The sequence below is a fragment of the Pelophylax lessonae genome (assembly GCF_965119305.1).
Source record: "Pelophylax lessonae genome assembly, chromosome: 6".
Classification (NCBI taxonomy): domain Eukaryota; kingdom Metazoa; phylum Chordata; class Amphibia; order Anura; family Ranidae; genus Pelophylax; species Pelophylax lessonae.
In genome coordinates, this window is record NC_138773.1 from 118,024,654 (window position 1) to 118,041,952 (window position 17,299).

The 17,299-nt window shown below is 44.6% G+C and overlaps 1 protein-coding gene across 4 annotated transcripts in view; it reads left to right on the forward strand.

The window, feature by feature from the left end:
- SMG1 (SMG1 nonsense mediated mRNA decay associated PI3K related kinase) overlaps positions 1-17,299 on the forward strand; it is a 795,166-nt gene that overhangs the window by 618,740 nt on the left and 159,127 nt on the right. For all 4 annotated transcript variants that reach the window (XM_082260927.1, XM_082260924.1, XM_082260925.1 and 1 more), the window contains exon 47: positions 16,042-16,214. In XM_082260927.1, the coding sequence (XP_082117053.1) occupies positions 16,042-16,214 (173 nt within the window). The remainder of the gene's footprint in view (positions 1-16,041; positions 16,215-17,299) is intronic.

Genomic DNA, 17,299 nt, shown 5'->3' on the forward strand with positions numbered 1-17,299 from the left:
AAGACACAAAGTAGTTATACTGCATCAACAAAGTCTCTCCCAGGCAAAGATTTCAAAGCAGACTGGGGTTTCAGGATGTGCTGTTCAAGCTCTTCTGAAGAAGCACAACAAAATGGGTAACATGGAGGACCATAGACACTGTGGCTAAGGAAAATGAATGCAGCAGATGCAAGACACATCATGCCATGCAACCATGATACCAAAGAATGCTGCAGACTGAAAGGTGGAATTGGCTGCCCGTGCTACCTTTACAATGGCCAGTTCGGCACTCTGGTGTCGGCTACGGTCCTTTTGTCTCAGACGCTTCCTGAATGGGCTGAGCTCTTACTCCAAGGTCTGGGTAAACGGCAGGTGCCTCTGGTTTAAGGGAACTGGCAGAATAGTTAGTCCAGTGCCTCGGTATATGTTTGATCCATCTTAGGATGCGGCCCCATTTCTTTTACAAGCTCTTCATTTCAGCGGTGGTGCTTTGGTGGGTTATTTGCTCAAGTGCAGCCATGACATCTAGAAAGGCCTTGGCGGACCTACCCTTCCAGGGAAACTGTCTCTTTGATGACATTAACAAGAACATTGCTGGTGGAAAGAGTACCTTTCTCCCACCGGCTAAGAAGGGTAAGGAACCTCGCTGTAAGCATGATCCTTCTTTCTCTGCACACAAGAGGCTTTTTTGTTCCCCTGGTTCCACACACAATGCATCCAAGCCCTTCAAGGCTCCCATGGGTGGTGCAAAGTGCTCCTGACCTCACAAGCTCACAAAGGCGACTGACTAGTCCTTCGCATGAAGGCTTGCCCCCCACCAATTTTCAGGGTGGTAGATTGACTTCACTGGTTTACGGGGGCCATGGACCTGACTGTTGTCCAACAACTGGGTCCATGAACAAATTTTATTTGGATACAAGATAGAATTTTATTCTTGTCCGCCAGAGAAATTCTTTCCTTCCAATCTTTATCTCTCCCTGTCTCACCTGTGGGCTCTTTACAGGGCAGTGCAGCATATGCTACCTTAGGGAGCTTTTTACCCTGGTTCCAGACCTGGAGAGGTTTCAATGGTTTTATTCCAAGCAGTTTATGGCTCTGAAGAAAGAGAGTTCACCGGATTATGGACCTCAATGCCCTGTATTGCTTTCTGAAGGTGCAGTAGTTCCTAGATGGAATCCATCTATTTGGTGCTGGTCTCCCTTAATTAGGGGGAATTCCTTGCTTTCATAAACATCAACGATGCATACCTGCACATTCCCATCTATGGCAGACCCCAATTTTTACTGGTTCTGGCATGGCTGAGAAAACAGGGGGTTGCTGTGACTGGCTATTTGGACGACTTTCTCCTGTGAATGGAAACTTGTTCTGCACTCATGGACAACAGGGCAATCACGATGCACGCTTTTTAGGAATTTTTTTGGATCCTGAACCTCCACGAGTCCTCTCTGACACTAACCAGGAGGCTGGAGGATCTTGGTCTGATTCTTGCCTCATCGAAAGCCAATGGGTTCCAACACAATGGACAAACTTTGAAAACTTCAGGCAGTGAAATAGCTGCTGTCCTGCAGGCGGTCTTCCCTGTGATTTTCTATGCAGGTACTTTGTCTCCTGGTATCCACCTACGAAGCTGAGGGTTTTGCAGTAAGAAAGCTTCTCCAAGTGGGACAAGTCTCCTCTGTCCTAGAACCAACAGATTTGCATTTGTCAGTTGGCAAAGGCTTCTCATCTCTGGTGGCTTGGCTCTCCTCTTCAGGCTGGGAAGTTCTTCCTCTGTTGGATGGTAGTCACGACGGACACCAGCCTGCCCAGCTTGGGGGCAGAGTCCTGTGGTCGGGGCTGGCTCAGAGTCATTGGATGCCAGAGGAGGCTTGACTGACGATCAATGTCCTGAAACGTCGGGCGATCCGGCTATGTCTGGAGCGGTGGATTGAGTTTCTTTGTGGGCGCCCCATCAGGACAATGCAACGGTGGTGGCTTATGCCAACCACCAAGTTGGTATGAGGAGTGCAGCAGTGACACTGGAGCTCTTGCGCATTCTTTGGTGGACGAAACTTTACTTGCTGGCCCTCTGCCATGTACAATATTGGCGTAGAAAACTGAGGAATTCGGTGGTCAGACGCTGGATCAGGGAGAATGGTCCCTGCAACTTGATGTGTTTTATCAGATCTGTGTGCACTGGGGCACCCTGGACATGGATCATCCCCTTAGAGTTTTTTTGGTTTCTCCTTAGTTTTAATGGCGGTCATTTTCCTATATTTTGATGCAGTGCTGAGACTGTGGGGGGCCTCTAGTGTCAGGTCAGCATTTCCTCGTCCTCTTTCCAGCAGTGTAGTAGACCGTTTTAGGCGCTCTCCAGCTCGGGTGGAGAGTCTCTGGGGGTACTCTATCTTTCCTCTGCTGTATACAGCGATGCGGGTGCGCTGATTCTTGGGGTGCCCCAGCGGTGCACAGGGGGAAGGGGCCTCCTGTTTCCCCCGCCCCCAAATTGGTTTCAATTTAACCCTTTATAGTCATGGAGCCTATGGAGCGCGTTTCACCACCCGATCCACTCCTGGAAGCTGCGGGACCCTCTGGGTCTCAGTCTGCCATGACGGCAACCCTGCAGTCGCTAGTAGCCAAAGTGGATATGACCCTGCATAGGAGGCCTGGCAAGAAGCGCCCCACGACTTTACCTGTATCCTCTGCTTCCTCAGAATCTGAGGTGGATTTGGCCGCCCCGGACAAGAGTCAGCCCACTGGGTCTGCGTCCAAGCACGCTGAGTGCTCGAATAGTGAGGATGAGTCCTCCTCTGCAACCGCGTATGAAAAAGCGATGGTGGAGGCTCTGATTGTGTCAGTGCGGAAAACTTTAAAATTGGCTGCTGCTGAATTGGCGACTCTGCAGTTTGTGACCCACAAATCTTACAAAGTGACTAAGGTGTTTCCCTTTCCTTCCTGTTTTGACGAGATTGTCACTAGTCAGTGGGGTTCCCTGAAATGCATGGTTGGTGTACATAAGCATTTTGCGAGGAGGTATCCCTTTGAGGAGTCTCTTCTGAAGAAACTAATGATTCCACTGTCAGTGGATTCTCAGGTTTCCAGGCCTAAATATGGCCACACTTTTGCCGGTGGAGGATGCTCCGTCCTTTAAGGACCCCGTGGACAAACAAACTGAGGCTCTAGTCCAGTACCTCCACTGTGGCTGGGTCAATTTTGAGACCGGTGTTTGCTATCACCTTGGTACCCCAGACTTTAACGGAATGGGCATAGATTTTGCGCCAGGATCTGGAGGGGAGTCAACAACCTTCTGAGCTGGCGGATTAGTTGATCCAGGGGTTACAGTATATTTGTGATGCATCCCTGGATGCGGCCCCCTTTGCCAGCAGGGTTTTGGTGACGGCTGTGATCCTTCGCCGCATGACCTGGTTGAAGTACTGGTCGGCTGACCAGGCTTCTAAAATGGTGCTGACTGATCTTTCTTTTGTAGGTGGCCGATTGTTCGGTACCTCTTTGGAAGAGATTATTAAAGGGCTTTACGGGAGGCAAGAGTACATTGTTTCCGCAGACAGCCAAGGGCAAGGAACCTCGCCCTAAGTGGGGTCCCGTCTTTTCAGCTCACAAGCGGCCCTTTCGTCCGTCTGGATCGCAGGAAAAGGGCTCGAGATCCACCCGTAACTTTTCGGGAGGCTCCAAGAGACCCTAGAATGGTAAGCCCAAAACGGGCACTTCTGGTTCTGCGGACAAGCCTTTCCCAGCCTGGTGTCTGCAACCTGAAATCTTGTCCTCTGCTCAGTCTAATTTGTCATTGGAGTCCTCTCTACATCCACCTGGTGGAGTTCAGTACACTTGAGTAGTAGAGAACTTTGCTTTTATTAAAGAAGATTTTTACTGTGTGAAAATAAAAAAGTACTTTTAAAATCACACTTGCGTGTCCCAGAACTTGGCAATGTCCTCACCAAACCCGGCTTTGTCGGTCTTTGGGTCCTGGCATCTTAAACTTTGGGCAAATGACTGCAACTCCTTGCGGCTTCACAGCCAACTAGCCCCTGTGCATATGCGAGCTGCTCTACCTCCCGTGAATGGTCCCGCAATCTCCTGGGACCTGCGATGTGTCCCAAGAGGCTGCAAGAGAAAGCGAGGGGCCAACTTCCCCTCGGAGGTCTCACCAGGAGTGGGTACCTGTCAAAATCGGGGAAGGAGCAAAGGCGGAACTTTTCCTTTTGAGTGAAGTTCTGCAGTTCCTCTTCAAGGACCCTACTGATGAGCGGCTTTACACCCCCCTTTTAAAACTCTCTTCTTGTTGGTGGGCTGTGCCCCTTTGTTTAGTTTGGGCTGTAACTTTAATTTTTGAAGCGGTGGAAAAAATGATCAAATCCCTTAATGTTACTCTTCTATTGCAGTGGATTCTTTACTTAGAATGTTGATAGCAACTGTTTTTATTGTAATGGCCTGTTGGAAGTATCTTGGCTTTTTTTTTCCTCACATGGTTCTTTTGTCAATATGCATCTCCTTGGACTGGTCCTTGATATTATCACAGGTATTACTGCAGGCAAACCAACCATCTGCCTCAGCGAGAGAAGCTTGAGGAGAGGTCTGTTAATTCTCCTTCCTTTTTGGCATCTCTACTTCCTGTAGTTTGCATGGCTAAGTCTCCCAAAGTTGGTTTTCTGGCCAACGGCAAATGCAGGGTTTAAAATACTACTAAACACTGAAAGAGCCTTCATCATGTTCCTACTTCCCTAAGAGCCTCCAACTTCTCATTCGGCTCCATATTTTCAACCTCCTGTGTCGCTCTACATATTAGCAAACCTGTCTCTTCCATCTTTGGGATTCTTCCCTTTACATTTTTTTTTTTCCCAGATGGTCCTCGTTAAAGGAAACAAGCTTGTGCTCCAACATTTTTTCTTTAAATCAGATTATCATTCAGGATTAGTTTCCCCAAATTCCTGTCAAGGTGCACTCAGCTAGTGCTTCTGTGAGTGCTTCTTGGCATCAGGCTACTGCTTTCTAGATTTTAAATTCTGTCACCTGCCTTCTGTTCATGCGTTTTCTAATGTCTGCCAGGCAGATTTTTAAGCACTAAGAAACCCAAAACCAAAAATATAATATATTGCAATTTACCAATCTTTAGCTGTTGTTTTTTTTTTATTAGGCTTTTTTCACTCTGCTTTCACCTAGTAATATGAGAAGGTTGTACCTACAGGTAAACCTATTATAAGGGTTACCTGTAGGTAAAGTGAATATCTCCTAATTTTTTTTAGGCAATATTTACAATGCATGCAGCCAGTGACGTCACCGTCGCATGTTCTTTAGAAGGTCTTAAATACCGTGCCGGACCTTCAGAGCTCTGTGCTGTAGTCGAGGGCTCCTGCATGCATGTGCAGGAGTGACGTCATCGAGGGTGAAGATGGAAGCGCCTACAGCTGTAACACCGCACTGCACCGCTTGAGGGCTTCATTTTAAGGTGCAATGCATACTAGCACATATAGACATTGTCTTGCAGGGGATTTTTTTTCTCTAAAGCTGTTGTTTATGACCGCTTTAAGAGTGCCTATGCTCTGGATGAAGGAGTAACAGAGACGACCTTGGGATAGCAGCATTGTCTGGTGGGAGGGTAGTGTTAGATGCACTAGCAGATTTAGAGATTTATTAGTCTGTCTATTAACCACTTGATCTGTGGAAGGTTTTACCCCCTTCCTGACCAAGCCTTTTTCTCTTTCGTTCGACTGACACAGTTCCTGATCTTCTTAACCATTGAGTTATACTGCCCACTACTGGAATAGGGCACTAGGCAGAAAAAAAGTGAGTCTGGTGAGCTCCTCTCCCTCTCTGCTGAGGATCGATTGGTAACCGGGTGCTGCTGCCAGTGCGGTGGAGGTCCCTTAGCAGTGTTTTACACTTTTTTGTGGGATCCCCCTGGTGACTCATGGAGTCTTTAGAGCACATCTCCCCACCTGATCACCCCTCTGGGGCTGCGGGGCCCTCTGGGGCTGCGGGGCCCCCTGGGTCCCATCCATCGATGCACTGACGGCAGTCCTGGACTCCCTTGTGCCCAGGGTGTAGGTGACGTGTGGGTGACAGGCTTGCATAAAGCGCCCCCTGCCTCATCTGTCTCCTCAGATCCTGAATCTGATTCGGCCGCCGCAGACGAGAGTCACCCTGCTGGGTCTAAAACCACGCACCCTGAATCCTCAGATAGTGAGGGTATTTCCTGTGCTTTTGCAACAGCGCACGAAAAGGGGCTGGGGGACGCACTGATTGTATCTGTGCTTGAGACTTAAAGTTGGAAGACCGAGGCGCAGGTTCCCTTTGGCGCACACAAGTCATCCTGGATCGCGTAAGGTCGAGGCTCATGGTGCTGCGCAGAGCCACCATTTTGCTGTAGCTTGTGTGCACAATGCACAGGGACAATGTTTGTGTAGTCCAGCTTTGTGCGGGTGCAGAAGTTCAGAATGGAGTCCGTTCGTACGGCGGTGGCTTCCCTGCATGGGGATTCTCTTGCCTCCATTGACATCAAGGACGCTTATCTTTACAATCCAATATGTATCAGTCTCCGGATCTTCCTACGCTTTGCCGTGGGAGAGGAGCATTATCAGTTTGTGGCGTTACCTTTTGGTCTTACCTCTGCTCCTCGGGTCTTCACAAAAGTGTTGACCCCGGTGCCAGCATTGTTATGCCAATGGGGGATTGCGGTACTGGTCTACTTGGAAAATCTCCTCCTGTGATCAGAATTTCCCTCTGCTCTGGTCCTTGAGATCCCAATACGAACTTTGTGGGAGTTCGACTGGATTCTGAATTTTCAGAAGTCTGCTCTGCTTCTGTCCACTAAGCTGGACTATCTGGGCCTGACTCTGGACTCTGCTTTAGCCAGAGTGCTCCTTCCTCTGGACAAACTCCAGAAATTGCAGGTTGCAATTTGCCTCCTGCTGTCCAACAAGATTGGTCGTCCCTCCGGACTTCCATGCGGGTGCTGGGCCTGATGGTGTCTACCTTAGAGAAGGTTCCATTTGCACAGTTCCATATGAGGTCCCTGCGAAGGGAGATTCTGACCAAATGGAACAAGACCTCCCTAGTCTCTGGAAAATCAGATCTGGCTAAGTCGGGGAATGAGGGAGTCCCTGATATGGTGACTTCGTTCTCCGTCGCTTCGGCTGGGAAAATCCTTCCTCCCCTTGTATTGGACAGTGATCACCACGGATGCCAGCCCATCCGGATGGGGGGTGTCCTCGGCAAGCATTATGCTCAGGGGATTTGGAACAATCCAAACTACTGATCAATGTCTTGGAACTCCGAGCGATCAGACTGTCTGGATCATTGGACGGATCGTCTTCAGGGTTGTCCAGAGCGCATTCAATCGGACAATGCAACGGCCGTGGCTTATGTCAATCATCAAGGGGGCACAAGAAGTGTCTTGGCGGCTCTGAAGGTAGCCAGCATTCTAAGGTGGGCAGAACAGTTTGTTCGAGCCCTCTCCACAGTACACATTCCAAGGATGGAAATTTGGCAGGTGGATTATCTCAGTCGGCAGGCGTTGGACCACAGGGAGTGGTCCCTTCATCCAGAGGTGTTTCATCAACTGTATCTCCGGTGGGGCACCCTCGAGGGGGAGCTATTGGCATCTCGGCACAACAAGTGCAGAGGTTTGTAGCTCGGTCAAGGGATCCTCTGGCAGATGCCACAGGCGCACTGGTGACCCCGTGGGGTCAGTATTGTCTGATTTACGCCTTCCCTCCTCTCAAGCTTCTGCCAAGACTTCTACACCGGTTCGAGGCAGAAGGGATACCGGTCATCTTAGTGGCTCCAGACTGGCCTTGCTAGGCTTGGTACGCCGATCTGGTGCAGCTGGTCGTCAACGTTCCTTGGAAGCTTCCTCTCAGGGAAAATCTTCAGTCCCAAGGGCCGATCTTCCATCCTGCTTTACAGTCGCTGGTTTTGTCGGCGTGGCTGTTGAACGCCAGGTGCTGAAGGACAGGGGTTTATCTGAGTTGGTGATTCCTACCCTGTTGAAAGCTAGGAAATCTACTTCTAGAAAGATCTACCATTGTACATGGAAGACGTACATTGCATGGTGTGAGTCTCTTGGGGTTCTCCTTGCTCCTTCTCGGTGGCTCGGATCTTAACCTTCCTTCAACGGGGGTTGAACAGAAATCGGCCTTGAGTACCATCAAGGGCCAGGTGTCAGCCTTGGCGGTCTTCTTCCAACAACTTTTGGCCACACACTCCCTGATGTGTACCTTTCTTCAGGGTGTCCAACATTTGGTTCCTCCAGTGCAGACTCCATTGATGTCTTGGGAATTTGGTGCTTTCAGCTCTGGAGAAGCCTCCTTTTGAAAATATTCGGAGATTCCCGTTTACATTGTCTCAGAAGGATTTTACGGTAAGTCAAAAATCCCATTTTTTTTTTTGCGCTATTCATCACTGCACTACTTTAACCGCTAATTGCACGGTAATGCAACGCTCAACCCAAACTAAATCTGTCCTTTTTTTCCACACAAATAGCTTTCTTTTTGTGAAATTTGATCACCACTGTTTTTTTGCAATCTAAACAATAAAAAAAAAAATAAATAAATAAATAAAAGACAAAAGGAAAAACAAAAAAGGTTTTCTACCTTTTTGTTATAAAAAATATCCAATAAACTCAAATTTTGTCATAAATTTAGGGCAAAATGTGTTCTTGCTGCACGTCTGGTAAAAAAAAAAATCCCTATAAGCATATATTGATTGGTTTGCACAAAAGTTATAGCGTCTAGAAAATAGGATGTGTATACTGGAATTTACCCAGCTTTTTCTTTTTCGCTGCCTATCACGTTTCATGAGGTGCTAAAATGCCAGGGCAGTACAAACCCCCACCCCCAAATTACCCCTTTTTGGAGAGTAAACACCTCAGGAATTTGCTGAGAGGCATGTCTAGCCCATGGAAGAGTTTTTTTTTTTTTTTAAATTACCAAAAAAAAATTGTTTTTGACACAAAGTTGTCGCTTAAATGATATATTGCTCACACATGCCATGGGTATACAGGTGCATCTCATAAAATTAGAATATCAAAAATAATGCAGTCTTGTGCCCAGTGCTCTGTGTATTATGCAATTATGTGCCCAGCGCTATATGTATTATGTAGTCCTGTGCCCAGCATTCTGTGTATTATGCAGTCCTGTGCCCAGCGCTCTGTGTATTATGCAGTCCTAATTTGTTTCAGTAATTCAATTCAAAAAATGAAACTCGTATATTTTATAGTGATTCAATAAGCACCAAGTGATATATTTCAAGCATTTCTTTTTTTAATTGTGATGGTTATGGCTTACAGCTAGTGAAAACCCACAATTCAGTATGTCAGAAAGTGAGTATTATATATGACCAATTAAAAATAAAAAAAAAATACTTTTAATACAGAAATGCTTGCTTACTGAAAAGTATGTCCATAGTATGCACTCAATACTTTGAACGGGGCTCTTTTTGCATGAATTACTGCATCACTGTGGTGTTGCATGGAAAGGATTAGCCTGTGGCAACGCTGAGGTGTTATGGAAGCCCAGGTTGCTTTGATAGCAGCTTTCATCTCATCTGCATTGTTAGGTCTGGTCTCTCTCATCTTCTTCTTGACAATACCCCACAGATTCTAAAAGGGATTTAGGTCAGGTGAAATTGCTGGACAATCAACACTGTGATAACATTATGATTAACCCAGGTATTGGTACTTTTGGCAGTGTAGGCAGGTGCTAAGTCCTACTGGAAAATGAAATCCACATCTCTATAAAGCTGGTTGGCAGAGGGAAGCATGAAATGCTCTAGAATTTCCCGGTAGAGGGCTGCGCTGACTTAGGACTTGATAAGGACTTGATAACACAGTGAACCAACACCAGCAGGTGACATGGCTCCCCAAATCATCGCTGACTGGAAACGTCACACTGGACCTCATGCAACTGGGATTCTGAGCCTCTCCACTCTTCCTCCAGACTCTGAGACCTAGATTTCCAAATGAAATGCTACATTTTCCATAAGCTTATGTAATATATCAGTGTTCTGAGATACTGCATTTTGAGTTTTCACTAGCTGTAAGCCGTAGTGATCAAAATTAAAGGAAAGAAATGCTTGAAATGTATCACTCTGTGTGTAACGCATCTATATGAAATAAGAGTTTAACTTTTTGAATTGAATTACTGAAATTAATTCACTTTTTGATGATATTCTAATTTTATGAGATCCACCTGTATGTGGAATTACGACCCAAAATACATTGTGCTGCTTCTCCTGAGTATGGGGATACCACATGTGTGCGACTTTTTGGGAGCCTAGCTGCGTACAGGTGCCGAAAACCAATCACTGTCTTCAGGCTTTCCAAGGGCGTAAATTGCTCATTTCACTTCCTCACTACCTATCACAGCTCAGGAAGCCCTGAAATGCCAAGATACCACAAGACAATGGTGGGTGCTGCAATTTTTTTTTTGTCACAGTATTTGCACAGCCATTTTTCAAACACAGATCTTTTGGAAAAAATACACTTTTTAAATTTGAATGCACATAGTAAAAATAAAAAACTAAATTAATGTGCTTGCATAAGTGTGCACACCTTCATAACTCTGGATGTAGCTGTGTTCAGAATTAAGCAATCACATTAAGACTCCTATAGGAATCAGTACACACCTGCCATCATTTAAAGTGCCTCTGAATAACCCCAAATAAAGTTCAGCTGTTTTAGTAGGTCTTTCCTGACGTTTTCATAGTCGCATCTTACAGCAAAAGCCATGGTCTGCAGAGCGCTTCCAAAGCATCAGAGGGATCTCATTTTTAAAAGGTATCAGTCAGGAGAATGGATACAAAAGAATTACCAAGGCATTAAATACTACCATGGAACACAGTGAAGACGGTCATCATCAAGCGGAGAAAATGTGGCACAACAGTGATATTACCGAGAACTGGACGTTCTGCCAAAATTGATTAAAAGACTAGAAGAAAACTTGTCAGGGAGGCTGCCAATAGGCCTTCAGCAACGCTAAAGGAGCTGCAGGAATATCTGGCAAGTACTGGCCGCGTGGTACATTTGGCAACAATCTCCAGTATTCTTTATATGTCTGGGCTATGGGGTTGAGTGGCAAGATGGAAGCCTTTTCTTACGAAGAAAAACATCCAAGCCTGGCTAAAGTTTTCAAAAACACACCTGAAGTCTCCCAAAAGCATGTGGGAAAATGTGTTATGGTCTGATGAAACCAAGGTTGAACTTTTTGGCCATAATTCCAAAAGATACGTTTTGCACGAAAACAACACTGCACATCACCAAAAGTACACCATACCCTCAGTGAAGCATGGTGGTGGCAGCATCATGCTTTGGGGATGTTGTTCTTCAGTTGGAGCAGGGGCCTTGGTCAAGATAGAGGGAATTAGGAACAGTTTCAAATACCAGTCAATATTGGTACAAAACCTTCAGGCTTCTGCTAGAAAGCTGAACATGGAGAGGAACTTCATCTTTCAGCATGGCAACGACCCAAAGCATACATTCAAATCAACCAGGGAATGGCTTCAATAGAAGATGATTAAAGTTTTGAAATGGCCCAGCCAGAGCCCAGGCCTGAATCCGATTGAAAATCTGTGGGGTGATCTGAAGAGGGCTGTGCACAGGAGATTCCCTCGCAATCTAAAAGATTTGGAGTGTTTTTGAAAAAGAGAGTGGGCAAATATTGCCAAGTCAAGATGCGCCATGCTGATACTCATACCCAAAAATGCTGAGTGCTTCAACAAAGTATTAGTTTAAGGGATGCAACCATATTATTTTAATGTTTTATTTTTACTTCCCTTCACCTAAAAGATTTCAGTTTGTTGTTCAACTGAGTTGTACAGTTTATAGGTCACATTAAAGGTAGAAAAGTTCTGAAATTATTAAGCTTTGTCTCATTTTTTTACATCATAGAAACCTGACATTTTAACAGGGGTATGTAGACTTTATGTCCACTGTATATTTGTGTTTTTTATTTTTATTTTTTAACTTGTAAACTTTCCAGGCTAGGGTCTCTCAAAATGAAATATCCGGTTTCTTTCGGGTAAATTCTTTCGAGATCCTGTGTGAATGTGTGCCCTGGACTGTGTTGTGCTGTACCCTATACTAATACTCCACTAGTGTGCAGTAGTGACAGAAGCAGTCCTTGAGACAGAGTCCAGGTTGGACAAAAAACGGGTGTCTTCTTATTCGGTGTCTGCTACAGACACATCTTTTTTGGGGTGACTTTTGGGTCAGGGTAGCAGGAATGGCATTCAGAAAATGCCTCTCATGCAGCCAGCTCACTGCATCTGTGTTGGGAGTTTGGGCCACAGCATCTTCTGGATATAAAAGGGCAGTGATGATCTATTCCTGAAATTTTAGGAAGGATCCACTTTTTCCTGACGTTTTGTATATTACAAAAGTGTTGAACACAGCCAATTGAAAAAAAATATACAGACACTATCTCGTACCAGCGTCTGCCTTTTTGGGAAACTAAGTACTGCTTCATCATCTTTTCATTGAAGTCCACTCCTCCCATGCTAAGGTTGTAGTCGTGGACACAGGGGCTTCTCAACACCAGCCGCCGTTGTGACTTTATGACTGGAAGACAGGACGAAAACTTCCCGTTTGTCCTTCCACTTTGCTACAAGCAATTCATTTCTCAAGCAGACCTTTTCCCCACTTTTAAGTCAGATATTTACAGGCTGTTGGGTGAAGCCCCGGCGTTTAGGTCGCACGGTGCTACATAAAACCATTTCAAATTCAAAAAGGTGTCTAAAAAGTGGCATGCTTGTATAAAAGTTGGCCGCGTACAAGTGGTACCCTTTATGTAACGAGGGAGACACCAAGTCCCAAACAATATTGCCACTGCTCCCCATGTAGTCTGGGTATTCAGGGTGCTCCACGCGACTATCTTTTTCCCTCGTAAATCTGGAAATGACATGTATAGCCTGTTGCCCTCTCACAGAGCTTATACATTTTGACCACATATCATATATAATAATTGAAGGACTCCTGGACATTTTGTTGGGGCATATACAAGTCAGTTTTGGTTAAAGTGAATTGCAAGGAGCCACATTTTTTTTAAGCCGATCATATCCAGGGTCACCCGAAGGACGACCGAGTTCATTGTCATTGAAATGCATAAATCGTAATATATTCTCATATCTACCCCTGGCCTTGGCAGCAGAGAACACAGACATATGCTGAATCAGGTCTGTGGACCAATATATGACTGTGATGCATTCTTTTTAATAATGCTCATGTTAAGGGTTATGCCCATGCAAATGGTTTGGCAAGATTTGATTTGGATTGGCAGCGATAATTTGCTCGGCATAAATATATATATATATATATATATATAGCTAAAAAAAAAGGGGGGATTTAAATTTGCTGTTTCCACATGAATTGCGGGTTGGGCAGTGGATGGGGAAAGTACATGTGCTGCAGAATCTGTGGGCAGCCAATCAGGACTTGCAAGCACATCAGGAAGAACACTTTGGGCTCTACAGGCCTGTCTTCTAATTCTTGGTGGCTGTGGGACAGTACTTGTTCTAGCCACTACACCAGCTTGGACTGCACTTATGGGATTTGCCACATCACCAAGTGTTACTGTAGTGCTGGTATGTATAAGACCAGGGTGTACTAAGCCGCTGGTGCTCACCAGTTCACCAAAAGGTAGAGGGGCACTGGCACTCTGCTGCATACCAGAATCATCATGCGATTGTACCACCTCAGCAACCTGGGCAAGGGGTCGGGTACATCTGACTGTAGCAGGGACCTCTTTTCCATTGTCAGAGCTATCTGTCAGGGTGCCTCTGCTCTCTACAGGTTCATATACAGAGCCTAATTCTGACAGTGAGGCTTCCCCATCGCTCTCATCTGACAAGCCCAGAATCCTGTAGGCCTCTTTACTAGTGTACCTTTCGTTGGACATTTTGGCCACTAAATTTATAGGTACGTAGTGTGACTGAGGTAAAGTGACTGCTTGGACCGCTGCAAAAAATGTACCTACTAGTGCTAGCAGAGATCAGGCCTTATCTTGCAAACGCTGTCGTTTTGTATGTATCAGAAGTGACAGTGATCTACCAAAATAGTGACACTGCACTTTGGAGGGGGGTTGTGCTCAGGGGCTAAACGCAGTTGCTGGCAGGTGTCCGCGCTGATCCTGGGAACGCTGTCTTTTTGGAGATACTATACTATTGGGGATGCCAGTATAGTACTGATCAAAGCTATTGATCAGTTTAGACACTATACTTGTGATGGAGGTTTACAGTGTGTCCATGATAGTGTTACTGGCAATCAAAGGGTTAAATTTGTGAATATGTGGCAGACAGGCTAACGCTATCTGGCGTCCTTAATGACACTGACAGGGCAATGAAAGGGTTACCTGAGGGGCGGGGTTAAATGGGCCCAACTATGTGATCAGTGTCAGTGTAGTGCAGTGCTTGTAACTTGCAATCTGATGTTCTCTTTGGAACCAAAAAGGGCTCTGAGAGAAGATGACATGATTTCCTATGCCTGCGTTTTGTAAACACAGGCACATGCAGTTTCCTGATTGGCTAGAACCAGTCAGGAGGTCCAGAGCAAAAATCATTGACCTGGACCTGTTAAGTGATCGCTGCTGGATCAAATCACAGCACCTCCGGGCCAGGTTAAGAACACGTAAATATACATGATGCTGTGCACAGCCACAGCCCTATAGTAGTAAAACTGCTTTAGGGCGGTAAGCAGTTGTAGCAAGATGAGTTTTTTGTTTTTGTTTTTTTTTGGGTAAAAGGTTTACGTAATTGAAATTTGATCATTGTAAGTACCTCTGTCAGTGGTAAATGGTATGTCTCCATGTTCTGCTACATCTTTAGGACAGCTTGTTCTGTTGAAAAAAAATACTTACTGATAGAATCTGTAGATGAAAATAAAAGAAAGCGAGCCTATAAGAAGCAGCTAATGCAGTCATCACATGTAAGAATCAGTTGGCTTTAATACCACTATTCTTATCCCAGCTTCGGATGCAAGGTACTGCAGGCTGCTATTTGAGCAGTGGGAAGTCCTCAGTTCTGTTTTCGTGAGTCAGCTAGTGGTTCTGTAGCTGTTCCCCACCCTTCATTTGGAGTGAAATCCTGTGTGCTTCAAAGAACGCTAAAGAAAATAGGATTTTTGTACATACTGTAAAATGCATTTTTTGAGGAACACAGGACCTTCCACTTTGGTCAAGCTGTTGATGATATTACTTTTCCATCAAACTGAGGCATCCTTGGATCAGTAGGGGTTATTCCAGACCGGTGTTCCGTGAGAATTACCTACCCGTGAGAAAAACCTACCCTCGTCACTTCCGGTTCAGCCTCAGTGTGTGTAACGCGGCGAGTACATTAAAACAGCTGGGCTACAATACGAGTAATCTCCGCTCCTGACCCTGTGACTTCCCTCATCTCGGCAAGTAAATATAAAAGCGGCGGCGGGTGTATGAAAACATAATTCACGAACCCGCCAGCCGCTTTTATATTTACTAGCCAAGATGAGGGAAGTCACAGGGTCAGGAGCGGAGATTACTCGTATTGTAGCCCAGCTGTTTTAATGTTCCCGCCGCGTGGGTAGGCTTTTCTCACGGACACCCTCATCAATTCATGCTACTGCGCATGCGCACTACACAGCTCCTCATCTGTTCCTAGAGGTATCCGGGTCTGTGAGCATGCGCACTGCTGCGCTGCTCAGCTGTTCCTGGCCGGAAATGACGAGGGTAGGTTTTTCTCGCGGGGTAGGTAATTCTCACGTTACACCGGTCTTTTTTATTTTAAATACTAGCCCTTCCATTATTTATTTATTTTATTTTTTTAACCTTAACGTTATACTAGTCATTTAAACCCTTACATATTTAAATTAAAAAAAAAACTCGAAAGGAATGTGGAAAACCTCACAATTGACTGCATTGTTTTTATCACCAGGGATGTTACTTGGGGTATTGACCTCACCTGGATAGGGATAGCCTTTCTAATGTAATGCATTGTTTTTTTTTGCCCGTTGCTTTCTTAAATATTTATAAAGGCTTCTTTTATAACTGATACTTGTGTTGTCTTTTTGAATATTCATTTTTATTGCTGTGTTTTTTCATTTAGATATTCAGAACACACCCAGCTTCAGACACAACAGAGGGCAGTTCAGGAAGCTATCCAAGTGAAGCTGAATGAATTTGAGCAGTGGATCACACAGTATCAAACTGCCTTCAGCAATCTGGAGGCCACTAAACTGGCAGGCCTACTTCAAGAAATAAGCAGCCAGATGGATTTAGGTATCTAAACATATCTACTTGTTAATATCAGTGTTTATTTTGGCATTTAATTTTGATTTAGTTTGTTATAGTCTTTTGACTAAAGTGCCATTTTAGTTTTAGTCCCTTTTTAGTCATCTGCAATTGATTTCGTTTTAGTAAATTTTTGACTAAAATGCCATTTTAGTTTTAGTCCTATTTTAGTTGACTAAGATCTCCAGTTTGTCAACTAAAATCTGATGTCTTTAGTTAAATTGTAATGCATTATTTAAGCATTTCCAAACTCGTATACTAGATTTAAAAAAAATCAAATGTGGTATTATTTATGGTATTAAAATTTGAACATACTCGCAGATACAGAAATTGCTCCCCAGAGGGTAACGCCAGCTTGTTTCCACAAATAAGTGTCAAAAATCTAAGTAGTATATAATTTTATTATCCCATAAAATCACTCCTTCGATCCGATTCGCCTCCTAGCCTGATGATCTCACAAATGGGGCCGGGGCCAATTCCACCAGGTGGCTTTAAATATATAAATGTGAAAAAACTTTCCACGCTATCCCTGTGTATAATCCACCTATAACTCAACTCTATATACTATAGAAAGCAGCTAGCACCACTATGCATTTAACTACCTGTACAAAATTTTAAATATACACAGTGGACTTTATTAAATCACTTGGGTGAAAGCATTTTTGGTGGACTTTGTATAGTGTAGAGTTTTGGATTACACACTATTTGAATTTCTTTGAAGCTCGGCTCATTTTTAATTTAAAAGGTAAAATAAAAATGGACCCAAAACCACTCTAAATTCCCTTTACAGCAAAATTACACTTGTAGAATATAAGCCTGTTTTTTTTTTGTTTTTGTTTTTTAATTACAACAGCTTCTCAAAATGCATGTGTGCATATAGGGCCTACCTTACATTCTTTTTGTACAAGATGCTATTTTAGAAAATATGAGTGGGCTTTGCAGTTATTTTAAACTACAGCTGCATAGTGGGGTTTATTTACCAAAGCTGGAGAGTGAGAAATCAGGCTCACTTCTAAATATAAACCAATCAACTTCTAACCTCAGCTTTCCTAATTAAGCTTTGGCAATAAAAC